Genomic DNA, 15,760 nt, shown 5'->3' with positions numbered 1-15,760 from the left:
TGTGGATCATACACAGTCTTTCAACCTACAACAAAGATTAATCGAAACTCAATATGTCAATACGTATGAATAATTAGAATAATTTAATCTATCAAATGACAAAACTAGAAAAGACAAAAAGATAGGGTTTTAGGAGTCATCAAAAGTCTTGAGATGTTGAATATTCCTTCCACCACAACAACGTAGATACCTACAAATTGAAAATAGGGAAAAGGGGTATGTTATATAGGGGCTAACCTTAGTCAAATCCGATGTTGGTGCTCCCACCTCCACAATAGAAACAACGATGATAAGAGTGTGTTCTCATGATGAGTAGAGGCAAATCAAATAATAAGGAATAAGATAAAAAAAGAAAAAGAAACATGAGGATAGATTTTACCATAAAAATTTGAAACCCTTATTGGATTGATGTTGTCACACAAATCTCACACAAGGCGAGAAGATAGGCTCCTTGAGATCCTGAAAGATGTTAGTACACGATGATAACAATAATGATCATGAATAAAAGAGCATTAAGTGATTCTTGAGCATAGATTCATTGTAGTAATAGAATTCATAAACTTCAAATTGATGATCATAAATTGTTCTATATATATTTCATTCATTTTCTTCATCCTTCTTCATGAGGGAGAAAGAAAGTTACATATAAAGGAGATAAAAAATATTTTCAAGTAACCATTTAGGTGAGGCCAACAAGTAAGGTCGCATATTTTAATGTTACAAGTCTAACTTCTTAATTCGAAACTTTTGGCATGCATGGTTGAGATATTAGTGCACCATTCTAGTGTCTAGGGATTATTTGCTCTCAAATGACCAAGCAACAAAGGAATTAACACATTCAAAATAGGATTAAACAAAATTTTCCACATTACAAATAGGATTAAACACATGAACTAAAATGAGTGCCAAACTTGGTGAGAAATTGTAAGTGGCGATAATTTGCGATGCTACATCTGGCCTCCACTTTAATGACAGTATGAACTCATAGAGAAGCCAAAGTATTTGCATCAAAAACTGAAGAGACAAGATGACAATAATCTAGACACAGATTCTTCCTAGGTGAGTTTAATGTCAACAACACTCATAAGTCACAGGCTAGAAAAGTCCACTATTACTAGGTGGCTTATGAACCAATGAAGACGTCATAGGCTAGCTAAATCCATTGTTTACTAGGTGAGGTTCACAAGTAGAAAATAAAAGTAACACAAACCAATAAGACCCACATATTATTACTAGGTGAGTTTCATGTAAACAATATTAAAACATGCCGAACAAAATGTGTTGTTTGTTGGGTGACTTAATTAAAATCTAGCATTACAAGAATGATCAAAAGGATGTTGTGATAGAACAGCCATATTCATATCCGATGTTGGGGGTGTTTTGGCCGCTAACCACGACACTATTGGTGATCCCTCCAATCAACATATCCTTGGGAACAAAGATGCTGCTAGTATAGTCTTTTTTTTAAGTTTGTGGTTCTTTCAAGTCTCCTGCTATAAATGTGAAAGTTGCATCTACTAGTGATGGTGATCAATGTTCCTATGCTAAATTGTGGGTGCTTAATAGGTTGCTTTCCCTCTATGTCAGAAATTACGACCTCTCCCTTATGGTTGGATCTCGCTTGGTAGTGATTTTTGGACAAGGTTTATCTATGTAAGAGCTAGGTTTGCAAATCCAACAATTTTTAGCCTTATCTTCCTAACCTATATAATTGTGTCTTGGATTCCTAGAGGTTTATCATCATGGGCAAGATCAAGTCCTTCCCTTGTGTTAGAGGTTTCTTCATTGTGTATTTTGACTCATCTAAGGATAGCGATTTGGTGCTCGATGACAAGTTGTGGATGTGATGAGAACACTCTTTTTCTATCAAGCTTTGGACTCCTTCAAGTTGGAATGATTAGAACACTTTATCTAATTATTTATTAATTTTGTCCTTTAATTACTTTATTCACTTAAGCTAAACTTAAGTTAGGTTATTTTAGTTTTATTTAATTAGACTAGTAATCGCTTAAGTTGTCTCATTCATTATGATTGTGACACTTGGCATTTAATCTTGCATTAGGGTTTGCATATAGGATTTCATTTATCATTTTATAAGGATTCATTCATTCATTGTAATTATATTATTGTGTGAAATCAATACAAAATTCTTAGATTGTCGAGCATATTGTTCTTGCTTGATCTCCTTTATGTGATAGGTGTTGTTTCTTGCGAATGATTATTGGCTCCTATGGTTGTATCATCAACTTTTACATGGTATTAGAGCAAATTTGCTAAGTTCATGTCCATATTATTCAGAGATCCAAACTTGAGAGATTTTATGTGCACATTGGGCTCAAAAGAAGGTTTTCATCGCGTTCGCAATTTCCCAAAACCTATAGATTGATTGTTGTATCGTCAAAATTCGACTAGTTGAAGTTATGGGCAAATTTGGATGACGGCACAAAAATTGAGGCAAAATACAAAGGTCGAAAAAAATCTAGTCACTTTGGAGCGAAATGGATGTCACCATTGCACTCAGAACGCCCAACAACTTCAAGATTACTTGTCCAAACTTCAAAATCTAAGATTAACAAAAAAATTCGTAATTTTTTGGAGGTCATGTTTTTTTGTGCAAGTACAAATATGTACCAAAGCCTGCATCACCCCATCATATATTTTTTAAAAAATTACATATCAAATAAAACTTTACTAAAAATTGCAAAAAAAAATAAATCAAAAGTTTAAATGTGATTGGAAAAAAGGGCTTTTTAAATATAAGCAAGGTACTTGCAAATACCCAACTTGCATTGTCCCTCCAAGAGACTATATTCTAGCCTTTTTTTTTTTTGTAATTTTTAATTTTAAAGGGCATTATAATCTTTTTTGAAGCAATATTCTAGAATTTTTTGGTGGAGAAGAATATTCTATTGTTGACATCAACATGACACCATCTGTACAAACGCCGCATCATCACACAGGTCACCCTTCAAGCCATTTTGACCTACCTTTAATGGTTTGCCCATAACTTGGTCATACGAACTCAAAATCAAGCAAACGAGATATCGTTGAAAAGCTAGTTCAAGCATCAATGCAGTGATGTTGGTAGTTTTTTACATTCTCCTCCATTTTTTGTAGCAGGCCTACAAAGTCAAATATTGAATTTCACACTTCCAAGGCCATATCTTGCACATCTGAACTCCATTTTTTTCTAGACTAGATATCGTTGGAAAGCTAGAGGAGTTCTCTATTGAGATCTATTACTATTTTTTCCAAATTTTGCCCAAATACATTTTGTAGACACCTAAAACCTACACACCTAATTAAATGAATTTTATTTGTTTAATTATCATTTATCCACCTATTAATTAAACTAAGGTTTAATTAATGTACCCTTTTCTTCTATTTCAGCCATTAATTAAATTCAACATTTAATTCATATCCTCTTTCTTCTATTAAGTGAATAAATTACATTTATTCACTTTCCACCATTTTAATTCAATTTACATTTAATTAAAATCCCTTGTACAAATAAATAAATCAATATTTATTTATAAATTCCCCCCTTGCATCTTCCTACAAATGAACGTTGCACTAATTTTAGTTGAAATAAATCTTTTATTTTAAATAAAATTCCTACTTATCCCACTTGCATTCTCCTACATTTTCCATTAACCTCCTAATCATTCTTCTCTATGTCCTCAAATCCCACTTAACTAGCCTAAATTCCTCTAATCATGTCACATCCCTAAAATTGAGGGAGTCACTTCTCCAAATTTGGGGAAAGTCTTCAAAATGTGTTGAAGACTTAACCATTTTCTACAAGTTAGCTTGTTGAGTCTTCCAAAATTGTAAGACTCTTACAAAAGCCTTGAAGGTTATCTACCTTCCAACAAGTTAGCCTCCAAAGTCTTCAAAGAGCCTTTAATGTTCTTACAAGACATCATCTCTTCACCATGCTAACCCATGACGGTTTGTCCCTTTTGCCATCTTTCAACTTTGCACAAGAGTTTAACTCTTGCACAATAGCCTTCATCCTTGGATAATAGCTTTATCCAATGGCTCATCCTCTTAAGGTTAACCCTTCAATCTTAATAAGCATCTAATGCTTACTTAACATCCTCTCAGGCCTCCTCATGGTGACACTTGTCAACATGAGATTGGGTTGAAAATTTCACATGGATTGATAACTTTCAATCTTGACCCTTCTTAAGCCAATTCAATCTTGGCCATCTATTTGACCAATTCTTCTATAAATAGAGCTCATTTCCTCCATTTTAAGAATCTAAGTTTTTATGCATCTACACTATAGTCACATAGCATTTAGCATTTTATCCTCTCTTTGATATCATTGTAGTAAGCATCATAGCATAGATTTCATATCATGTTTTTGCATATCATGTCTTAGTATATCATGCTAGTTCCATATCATCTTCACATCATTCTCATGCTAGTTTAATCTCACACTAAATCTCTCATTTTGGTAATATATCTAGTTCCATATCAATAACACATCATTAAGATCTTAGTTGCACTTTCATTTAGATCTGTTATCGTATTATCCCTCGTTCTTTAGGTAGTCATCCTAGAGATCAAGTGCTCTTCCAAGCTGAGAGCCACCTTGATTTGAAGGATCCTTGGAGATAGAGAACAATGAGACAGCTTTAGAGATTTTGTTTCACTAACTTGTTTATGATTCTAACCTCTAATATAATGTTTCATTGGTGTGCTTGATTTGTTTCTCATTTGTAGGATTCCACACTTGTAAGCATACACATTTTATTCAAATTTTTCGTGTTTTCACTATCTAGTTGATTACTTGGATGTTTTGGCACTTGGAATAGATATGTTTGTGGAAGAGGGCTTTATTTATCTTCTTTACATGTGCTTAGATTTTTGGGGTCTGATTATTTCATTTGAGGAAGTATCATGGGTTTTCTATTCATCCTTCAGTTGTTATCCTGGCAAAGGGTAATTATGAGTCGTATCGACATGGCATCCTAACACATCTAAAGTGACTAGATATTTTGCCTTATTTGTTGGACTCATATGTTAACCAGTCACTCTAGGAGGTAAATCAGCTTGGGGCAATATCATAGACCATGTTGTAGGAGTGGTTTGTTCTAGTATTGATCATTACACTATGTGTCCTATATTGAACCTTGAGTGTCCCCGTGCACTTTAGACTAGAGTTTGGGAGATGTATGGAGACCGTCATATCTCTCTATTCGCAAAGGATCTTCCAGCTAATTGTCTTATTCCCTTGTACATGCAGATTGCATACCCTTTGAAATCATACTTTAGAGGAGCTTGAGTATATCATAGGTCTTCTATGTTTCAATGGACAGAGGCATGTCTTCATGTTCCTACTCACATTGAGATCCCATCTCAATCATCTTCATCTTCTATTGTTCCTGATGACTTTGGCATTGGCACATGCATGGCCCCCATTGATTCAAAGCAATAAGACATTGTTATTCCAAATAGAGCTAGTTGGGATTCGTATCTTATAGACATATCATCCTTATTTGTGAAGTCTCATATTGCAAATCTAGAGGATTATTTTGAGGACATTCATCTTCTCTTTGTCAATAGCCACATCAGTGTTGTCAGCACATCTTCATCACCCATGGAGCTTGTTCTTCATTTTTTTGCAAAGTCCTAATTTGTCACCTACATTGATCATGTATGTACCTAATTGGTTTGTGGCATCATCATGTATCATACACATAACAACATGTGAGCAATTTCAAGAGGCACAATTTGGATCTTGATTCCTATTTCTTCCAGATTATGGGAGTGGCTTCTCATATATCTAGTGGATTTGTTTCTTCCTAAGGGGAGAAATGTTGTTTCCAGGGAGTGGATCATGTTCTATCTTTAGGTGTTCATCATTGGCACATGAGCTACTTCTTTATTTGGGGGATTCCTATCGTCGTTCGCTTTCTTATATGGGGCAATATTCATTGTACTATTGTGACATAAGCAGTCCTTGGGGGGTCACATTGGGCCCTCCCTTTTTTTTTTCCTAGTAACAATTTTCTTTTTCTCTATTTTGGGAGGAGTTTTCTCCCACTGGGTTTTCTCCTTTTCTTTGTTTATGAGTTGCATTGGTTTGTACATGGGTACCTAATAAGGCCCTCGTTACTAGGACTCATTCATGCTTCCATTTTTGCATTCATATTACCTCTTTAGCTTATCCCTAAGTTAATCTTAAGGGGAAGTGTTGGAGTAAAAAAGATACTTTATCTAATTAATTATTAATTACTATATTCATTTAAGTTAAACTTAAGTATCTTTTCCTTTTATTTAATTAGGCTAATAATAACTTAATTTGTCTAACTTGTTATGATTGTGACATTTGGACCTAGCTAATTTAATCTTGCATTAAGGTTTGCACCTAGGATTTCATTGATCCTTTTATAAGGATTCATTCATTCATTATAATTATATTCTTGTGTGCAATCAATACAGAATTCTCGGGTTGTTGAGCATATTGTTCTTGTTTGATCTCCTTTGTGTGATAGGTGTTTTGATTGCAGGTGATTCTTGGCTCTTCTAGTTGTATCATCAACTTCTACGCTTCCTTCAACCTCCTTTCCAAACTACTCAATGCTATATCAATGTGGCTTTGCCTTGCACACATCTTCCTTTTCAATTCTAGGAAGATTCCTACTACAAGTCCATAGACAACTATATCGGTCGCTTCTTGAAAGTTCTCTATCACTCCATACATGTCACTCAATGTTTGCTCATATTATGGTGAATATTGACATATCCAAGGCTCTTCATATGTACATGATATTGATAATAGGGGGAAAGCATTGGACTTGACCACTTGACAATGAGAACCTCCACTTTTGATGTAGTTGATTCTTTTCTATTTGCCTTCTAGCTAGAGTGACCACCCTCCAAACAAAAAGGTGTGACAATGTGAAGGAGGAATGCTTGCGAAGATGACTTGATTATTTCTCTTTGAGACTTTGTTTGACGGTTCCTCTCAAGATAATGCTTCTTATTGCAATGTTGGATCTAATGCTAATAGTATGACTCTAGCTAGTCCCACCCCTACTGCCTCATCAACTCTTATTGGCAAGTCTCAACCACCTTATACTCCAATTACTCTTAACATGTTATGATTGCAACTTTGAATCTGCTTCAGTCTACCCATGGTGATTGTTGCTCATTGTTTAGCCTCTGTCTCAACTTTCCATTATTCCTATTGCACACATAGATGTGCCCTCTATGGAGGAATCCCCCTACTACTTGCTCCAAGAACATAGATGATAGTATTTCTTGGACTACTGTAATATCCTAAAAGAAAGATCTTCACAAATCTCTCAATCTCACATTAAAAGTGTGACAAATTGAATAGAGTTGGTTTTGGCATATTCTAAGCTGAATCCCCAAGATCCTTGTTTAGCTTTTTTTAGTTGTTGTGCTAGACAACATGACTACAATTTTGTTGATCTCTATTTCATTTTGATGGTTGGTTTAGTTTATCCCATATCTCATTATACTTTGCTATAAAAGGGCCCTTTCAAAACCCACTTATATCAATATCAAAACCTATGGCATATTAAATTGTTTTTATAAAAAATTAACCTGCTCTTCAGAACTTCGAGGAGTGCAAAGTTACCCTACAAGAGTATTAGGTATCCTCCCCTAGTTTAGTGAAAAAAAAAAAAAAAAAATCAACTTTATGCATTTATAAGATGCACCAAAAACATGGATTTGATGGTTGAGATAACTAAATTTACTTTCAACAGTCAAACCATAGTATTGAACATACACAATGACCAAAAATAAAAGACCTCTACATGTCATTAATGGTCATTTTTATCGTGTCATGGGCATGTATTCACTTCTGATCTTGTTTGCAGACCTTCAATCTTTTGACTTCATATTTCTGACATTTATGTTCGTATTGAAATTTTAGAGGGTAACGGATCATATGTATAATAGATAGTCTTTTGATACGTCAAATATATATTTTATTTTTTTTGTCCACAGCAAAGCAAATTTTGTAGCAACCAAACCATTGCAGCCCCTTTGGTGTCTTCCGTCACTCAATAATAAAATCTACTGGAAATGTAAATGAATGTAAAACCCTATGCTCTTCAAATATTTGGATGTTTCATATGCAACAAGTTAAAAATAAGATTTTGGCTAAATACAATTTCCCCTATTGAAGCAATAACAAATTTTCAGCTAAGTTTGTGTCTCTACTCTCCAACATCCATCATGTTTTAGGGCAAATCTGAACAAAAATGAGACTCGCCCAACTGTTGATGACTCAAGTAAAAACCCAAACTTTTAAAATTAGGGACTCTCAAATTCCAAATAAAAGTTAGAGTGCCTTGCATAATCTCAACAAATCATTTCAGGGGGACATGCTAAACACCAAACACAAACTTGCATGCCTTGCAAGTAAATTCCCTTTTACAAAATAACACATTTATAAGTAGATAAAAAGTTTTGACTTTAAACAGCATCTATAGGAACCCACATTGCCAATGATGCTACTCGAGGCAAGCATGATAGAGGTCTACAATTTGATTGGGTGCAGGTCATTTCAATATAACCCTAAGTGTCCCAATACCAGCACCACATGCATCTAACCCATGCTTGTCAGTCATTCTACAAAATTCTCCACCCATACATACACTCATGACAGACTAATGACCAACCCTGTATTCATTTGTGTAGTTATTGCCAAGAATTCTCCCACCTGACATTTAATGTTGACAACACTTCAGAGACTTATTAAAAGGATAAGCATGCAGCCACAGGAACTTGGAATAAGCAGGACCCCTCCCCTCGCTAGGAACATGAGCTATATGAGCCATCTTACAAGCGTTTTTTGTCAAGTTTCATGAGATGCAGGGCAAGATAATACCCCTGCTTATGCCTTTCCTCTTGCTCTTTCCTTTGCTTCACCCAGGCAAGGTGACAGATTAAAATATGGAACTAAATAAGGGATGCCCCCTGCTTCCGTGATCATTATGGGTTTTGATCTACATCTTGATATCAATATGGATTTGTCTCTGATGCTTTAACCCCGGCCACCAGATCTGGAACATTGGAGATCATTAGTAGCATATCCACCTACCCGGATATGGAATGAAGTGAAGGGAAGCCAGGCCCTCTGTTCTATATTGCTACTTATTTTTGTGTGATTTTGATAGCAGAGGCTTCCTTACCTCCCATATTGCTGCTGTCAATGTAATATTATTGTATTGATGACTCTATTTTATTGATTAAAAAGAGGTTGGCAATATGCATGTCTATCCTACCATAGAAAAGTGCAATTGAAAGCACAAATGTCTGCAATAACAGAGAACCAATACAAACAATGCTTTACATATCACGATATGTATTGTGAAATAGACCACATTTCACCATTCCTAACCAAGGACAACAGAAGCAACTCTATTTATTGGATTTTCAAACCATTCCCACGTTCTTATTTTTAAAAGATATTATCCCAAGCAGAAGTGCCAACTTGCTTCCAGAAGAAACAAAACATTCAGCCCTTTTTATTAATTGAAACTGGAATTAACTGCCTTCTATCCAATATTCTGTAACAATGTTTCATGTTTAACTATATACCTTTTGGTGCATCATTCCACCTTTCTGAAACTCTCTAAACTTTTTTGGCAGATATAACTAAGTTCCAGGGCATGACTTATACGAAGTTTAATTCATGTCTTCAAAAGAAAATCTTAAATTTTAGACTTTTGCTTGGACAACCCATAGTTTTCTTTCAAAAGCAGCCATATATTTAAATGAGCCACTAAAAAATCAAACTAGACATTAAAAACATGTTTTACTTCACCACAATTTGTTCACTTCAATATATGCAAAAAAATTTGCTTGTATGACACCTGGTCTACAACAATGAAGCCGCTAAAATCTTTACTCATTCTCCCAAATCATGTTTAATATAAATAAATAGGCCAATGTTGTGACAATAGATTTCTGAATCAATAAAAATTTAATTACAGTATGCAAAAAGTATCGGACCAGCAGGACCTGAAATATGCCTCTACGCCATCAACCAAAATATACAATTTGAATATTTCCGTTAGAAGATGCTGAATAAGTGATAATCCAAAAGCTAGTTTCAAAATTTTAATTTACTTGGCAAATGGGCTTTGACATATCCTGTAGGTCAAGCTTTGTTAGTAGATTTGAGTAACTTATCTAGCTTTGCCACTTTTGGCACCTTTTCCTTTCCCTCGACCTCTACTTGATTTACCACGACCAGTGGATGCTCCACGACTAGCACCACGGCCACGGCCACGGCCACGGCTTTTACTGTGACTCTTTGAAGAACCATTTGCATCTTCTTCACTGAACGTGTCATCATCATCACCACCATCATCATCACTATTATCTGAGTTTGATGAATATTTTTTCTTTGATGCCTTTTTGCGAGGCTTTTTCTCGGACTTAACAGATGCTTCCACAGGCACATCATCAGAAGCGCCCTTCCTTTTCTTTCCTGATTTGCTTACAGGTGTATTCTTAGCCGGTACTTCCTCCTCAACCTCAATATCATCTATCAATTCAAATTCTTCAAATATTTAGATGGATGGCATATAAAATGAACTTGTGACATTTCATGAGCAGATGAAATTGTATTAAAGTTAATAGACAAATATGAAAGATAAACTTCAAGAATTCAAGAAAAGCAAGTTCACGATTAAACCACGTAACACACCTTGAGAAGGTCTCTCACCATCAAAGATTTCAAGCTACAAAAAAAAAAAAAAAACAAAGGATAAGTTCATCCTGCAAACAGAATACAAATATTGACTCAACAACCAAATTAAATTTTAAATACGCTGTCAAGTTTGAAAGAAAATTTGTTTACATGCACAGTAATTCTGGATTACCTAGTATGCATTAACTCAAATAATGTGAAAAGGTTTGTACACAAAGGAAACCAAGTAAATGTTTCTTTTCATGGACTAGCAGCATCTCGTATGAGAAATACAAAGAACACAGACCAATATGATTATCCAATATACTAGAATTTGTAAAGGTTGTTGAGAAAAATATTTTGCTTGACTAGTAATAGTCAATACCTCATTTGACATGCATAAAATAAAATTGATCAGAACGTTTCTTCAAGATGCAAAGTAGACTAATTGTCTAATACATTTCTTTAGAAGCAGTCGACTTGTCAAAATTAAAGGGTGTCTGGAAATTTTAATCTCAATATAACCAGTATAGAAAAAATACATTTAAACAAAATTATTATTTTTAACTTTACTAGCTTGGAGGGCAGTATAAAAGAGCTCATCTTTATTGAAAAGATTCATGGAATTAGACAGGCTTGAAAAAAGATAAACAAATTATGTGTAATAGACAAAAGACAATAATGAATATAAAAAAAAAATAGCATACCTTTTCTATTCGATCAGCCAGTATTGTTCGATCAACAACTATAAGTGAGTGTGAAAAGCCACATGCAACACTAAAAACAATTTTCAAATCAATAGTAGTGAAATGGAGATGGAAAATGAAGATACAATGATTATGAATAATCAGTAAGCAGTAGAACTTACATAATTAAGAAAATCCAAAAAAAAATTAACTTAGCAATTCTTCTTTCTGCAACTCCAGCTTATATTTGCTTAAATATAAAATCAGAAATCGATCAAAGGTAAATTTTTGGTACCTTAGCACATGCATTCCATCAAGAATGTCAATCTTCTTCGGATTTGCAGATGACCTGCAGAATTAATAAAGAATTGCATCATAGTTTTAAATTTTTTAGAATCTTGAAAAAAGTCACAGAACTTCAAAAGTATAATGGCAAATTATCTAAATGCCCTCTAGCAATGACAGCAAGACATAGTAATGTAGATGCTACAAGAAAAAATAATGCCAATAAACAAGTTGAAGTTCATACTTTGGACCTAACGGACCAAACCCAAGCTCTCCATTTTGGGACACACCCCAGCCAATGCATGAATCATCAGCACCACAAATATTATGTGTATAACCAAAATCTATGCATCGTATATTCCATCCACTGATCAGAAAATGAAAACACTAAGCATTAGAATGTAATAAATTATTTGATCTAAAATGCACCATCAAAATAGCTTTTCAAAACAGAAGCATTGCTACTTTAAAGCACATAATATTAAACATCAATGATGCATAATGTCGTTCCCTCTTGCTTAATTGAAGCAATGAAACTATTATCTACAGTAACACCTCTTTAAGCTACACAAATATACCATAGAGCTAACACTAGAATAATCATAATTATTAACTCTACTACCTGCAAGGCAATCTGTTTGGTTTAAAAATTGCTTACCTATATCAAGTTGGTTAGACATGTAATGATATATTTACTTCCTAAAAATTACATAGGCTGCTTAACATCCTTAAACTCATACAATTTGATGACTTTGTTAATCACTCGCATTGGAACCATAAGAGCAAAAATTGTCAAAAACTAGAGATGAAATCACAAACCGCATGCTAGGGCACTTTTTTGATTGGTAAAATTGAAAAATTTCCACACCCAGAAAGTTTTTAAATTTTAACTGATTTTTACCCAAAAAATGCTTTAAAAATGGCAGAAACTTGTAGAAATCACAAGGTTCACTGATGAATTGCCGAGTTTGTTTTCATTCACATTTGTACAAGGTTTCTTTTGCCAGAAAAAAGCAATCGTCGAACAGGGTTTGCATGAAATCATGGAACACATGTTTTAGCCCAAAAATTTTCAAGCAGTGCTTGGTAATGTTTTAGTAGGGTTTGGAGATTTTTAGGGCTTTTTATTCAATTTCATCTTTTGGTTCAGACAAATTGGTTGAAATTTTACATTTTTGCTACTATAGATTTAACAGTTAATCATAATCATAGTTGAATACTCGAACTTGGCAATAACTCAGCAGGCCCAAAAATCTTAAAAACTCGAGACTAGGAAAAACTCAAGAAAAAACTCAGCTAAAACTCAATAATTTTATCAAACATTTTAAAATACAAACAATTTTAAAAATATCCTTCAAAAACCTATATTACTGATCTGTTGTATTTAACCCACTCATTCGAGTTCGGTTCAGCCCAAATACGGATCTGGTATTAAAATAATGTAATGTTTCTTTAATGGTCATCTTAGTTAAGTTTAGTTAGTTTCTAATTCTGGGTTTCGTTTACGATTGTTTCATTTAGAAACATCGTCTTTGTAAATCTATTGTTTCATCTCCTTTGTTTAATAACATTGATTTACCATAACATGGTATCAAAGCGAGTCAATGGGATTTCATAAAATTTGGCATTTTTTCCAATTTGTTCTTCGATTTTTAATGAAAAAAAAAATTCGTTGGAGGTATTTTTCTAAAATTGTTGGAGCTTTCTTGAAATTTTTGTGGGTTTTTGTCTTCTACAAAATTGCGTTTCTGCATGTTCGAGGGTTTGTGCGCATTCTGTGTTTTTTGGCCCTCACGAGGCACACGCTTCTCTGTGCCCACGATTCATCCCATTTTCGAATCGTAATTTTATGTGTGCCAAGTTTCTCAAATTTGTGGGTTTTCGCAGTTCGGGAGGGCTCTCTGTTTTTTCTAGGTTTTCTAATTTTTGTCCTAAAAAAATTAGTGTTTGGTTTTTAAATTTTTCTCCTTAAAAAAAATTTGTGAGGGTTTTTACCATTTTTTCCTCAAAAAACGAGGTTTTGTATGCCAATCCATGTCTCGGATTTTGTGCCAACTACTTGTTGATGTTTCAGTGTCTGGGTTTTCATGATCGATTTTTTTTCCTCAAAAATCATGTTTGGTTTTGATCGATTTTTCTCCTCAAAATCATGGTTTCAATTTGAGAAGCCATTCTCAGTATCTCTGGCTACAGAGAGGGGCAGCTTTGTTGGAGGAATCTCAATTTATTTAGGTTTTCTCGATCATTTCTAGAAGTTTTATAGAATCAAAGAGGGTCTCAACAGCTGGCTCATTTTGCAAAGCGTTCTGACGAGAAGGGGGCAGCTTTCTCTACGCATTTGTGACCAAACGAGGGCAGCCTTCTATGCATTTGTGACCAAAAGACATACAGATTATGTCTTTTGTATGGTAGTTAGAACAATGACCATTAAGGGAGGGTATTAAAATAATGGAATGTTTCTTTAATGGTCATCTTAGTTAGTTTAGGTAAGTTCTAATTCTATCTTTTGTTTACGATTGTTTTAATTAGAAACATCATCTTTGTAAATCTACTCTCCTTTGTTTAATAGCATCGATTGAACATAACATCTAGATCCGATCTGCCTTGGGGGTTGCCCGAATTCTCACTCCAAACCTGCAGGTTTGTGTCGAACGAACCCCAACAAACCTGCAATGTATTTGGTGGGTTTTCATGCCCAAGCGACGAATTTGCAATGTTTTAAAAATTATTATATTTTGACTTCTAATTTTAACCAAAAATCCTAAAACAACCCCAAAACTTAAAACAAGGATTCAAATGCATTTCAAAGACAAAAACAAATGTATTTCTCTTATTGTGAGTGAAAGGAAAATTATGTGCTCCTAGACCCCCATTGAACTTACTTGATTTGTTGAGTTGTCGCCTACTCCAAGTTTGCAAACTAATCTTCAAGATTTGCCTAGAGGTCCTCATCTACAATATCATCATCAAATTGAACAATTTTCCCTAATGTTACTTGATACATACTTGTTTTCCTTGTTGTCCAGAAGAAAGAAACTTTTTCATTGGGCAAGGTGGGGACAGGGGGCATGATGTAGTTAGTGTACAATGGCTATTATTATGATTTGAAGGGGATTTGAAGGGAAAATCAGATTCCCAGGTAAGTTTTTTTACTTTTTTTCTATGCTTTTTTAAAACAATTTGTTTATTTTTTGTTGCATTTAGATTGATTAGAAATGATTCCTAGGTAGTCTAAATCATTTCTAAGTTATATGCACAAGATTTAACACTAGATTTGACAAGTTCTGTTGAATTTTCACAATTTTTTTGAAGAATCTAATTTTCAAAAAAAAAATTTCAAAAAAAAATTCAAACCCTACTTTTAAAAAAAAAAAACTTTGAATGATGTCTAAATTTATTTAAACTAATGTAGATAGTTTGCTTAGTGCTAAATTGTTTAACTAAAATGTTAAAAAAAAAAATTCACTTTGTATGTGTAGGTTAAGTAAGCATTAATCATGGCAAGGGAGCAATGGCCACTAGATCCATGCCCATCTGGATATATAGGCACCCGTCCTAGAGGTGCTAGAGATGGGGCATGGAGGTATGCCTATGAGGGACCCGATCCTGGGTCAGTTATATGCATAAAGTGTGAGAAAATACTTCATGGAGGCATCAACCGCCTCAAATACCACCTTGCAGGAATAGATAGGCATGATGCTAGAGCATGCCCTGGGACCAATGATGAAATAAAAAGACAAATGAATGCCCTACTTGCAGCTGGGGAAGAGAAGAAATTGCGAAGGGAGAGGGCAAAGCTAGCCATGAGATCAGCCATAGCTGAATCTCAAGGTGTTTCTGTTGACCTTGAAGAGGAACAAGAAGCACTTGAAGGCATAGTGGGCTCTCGACGTGGCCCACGTATCCGCAAACCCACCATCACCTCACCCATTGCTTTTGCTTCCTCTAGTAGAGTACCTGGCATTGTTCCACTTCCATCACCACGATCAGGGTCCATAGGTGATTTTTTTGTGCCCAGGAACACACCTGGACCACAACCATCATTAGACACCACTGGATGGAATAAAGAGGTACATGAGAAAACTGACATTGTAGTAGCTGA

General features: G+C 34.6%; 1 protein-coding gene across 1 annotated transcript in view; it reads right to left on the bottom strand.

The window, feature by feature from the left end:
- Positions 1 to 9,872: 9,872 nt before the first annotated feature.
- LOC131067323 (uncharacterized) overlaps positions 9,873 to 15,760 on the bottom strand; it is a 70,318-nt gene continuing 64,430 nt past the window's right edge. Inside the window, exons 12-16 of the mRNA XM_058002287.2 lie at positions 11,903 to 12,025; positions 11,669 to 11,722; positions 11,395 to 11,464; positions 10,706 to 10,739; positions 9,873 to 10,543 (exon numbers count right to left, since the gene is read on the bottom strand). Of these exons, the coding sequence (XP_057858270.1) occupies positions 10,182 to 10,543; positions 10,706 to 10,739; positions 11,395 to 11,464; positions 11,669 to 11,722; positions 11,903 to 12,025 (643 nt within the window). The 3' untranslated portion in view covers positions 9,873 to 10,181. The remainder of the gene's footprint in view (positions 10,544 to 10,705; positions 10,740 to 11,394; positions 11,465 to 11,668; positions 11,723 to 11,902; positions 12,026 to 15,760) is intronic.

Source organism: Cryptomeria japonica, chromosome 5 (genome assembly GCF_030272615.1).
Source record: "Cryptomeria japonica chromosome 5, Sugi_1.0, whole genome shotgun sequence".
Taxonomy (NCBI): domain Eukaryota; kingdom Viridiplantae; phylum Streptophyta; class Pinopsida; order Cupressales; family Cupressaceae; genus Cryptomeria; species Cryptomeria japonica.
Note: the sequence above shows the minus strand (reverse complement) of the source record. Positions and strands in the feature narration are given on the sequence as shown.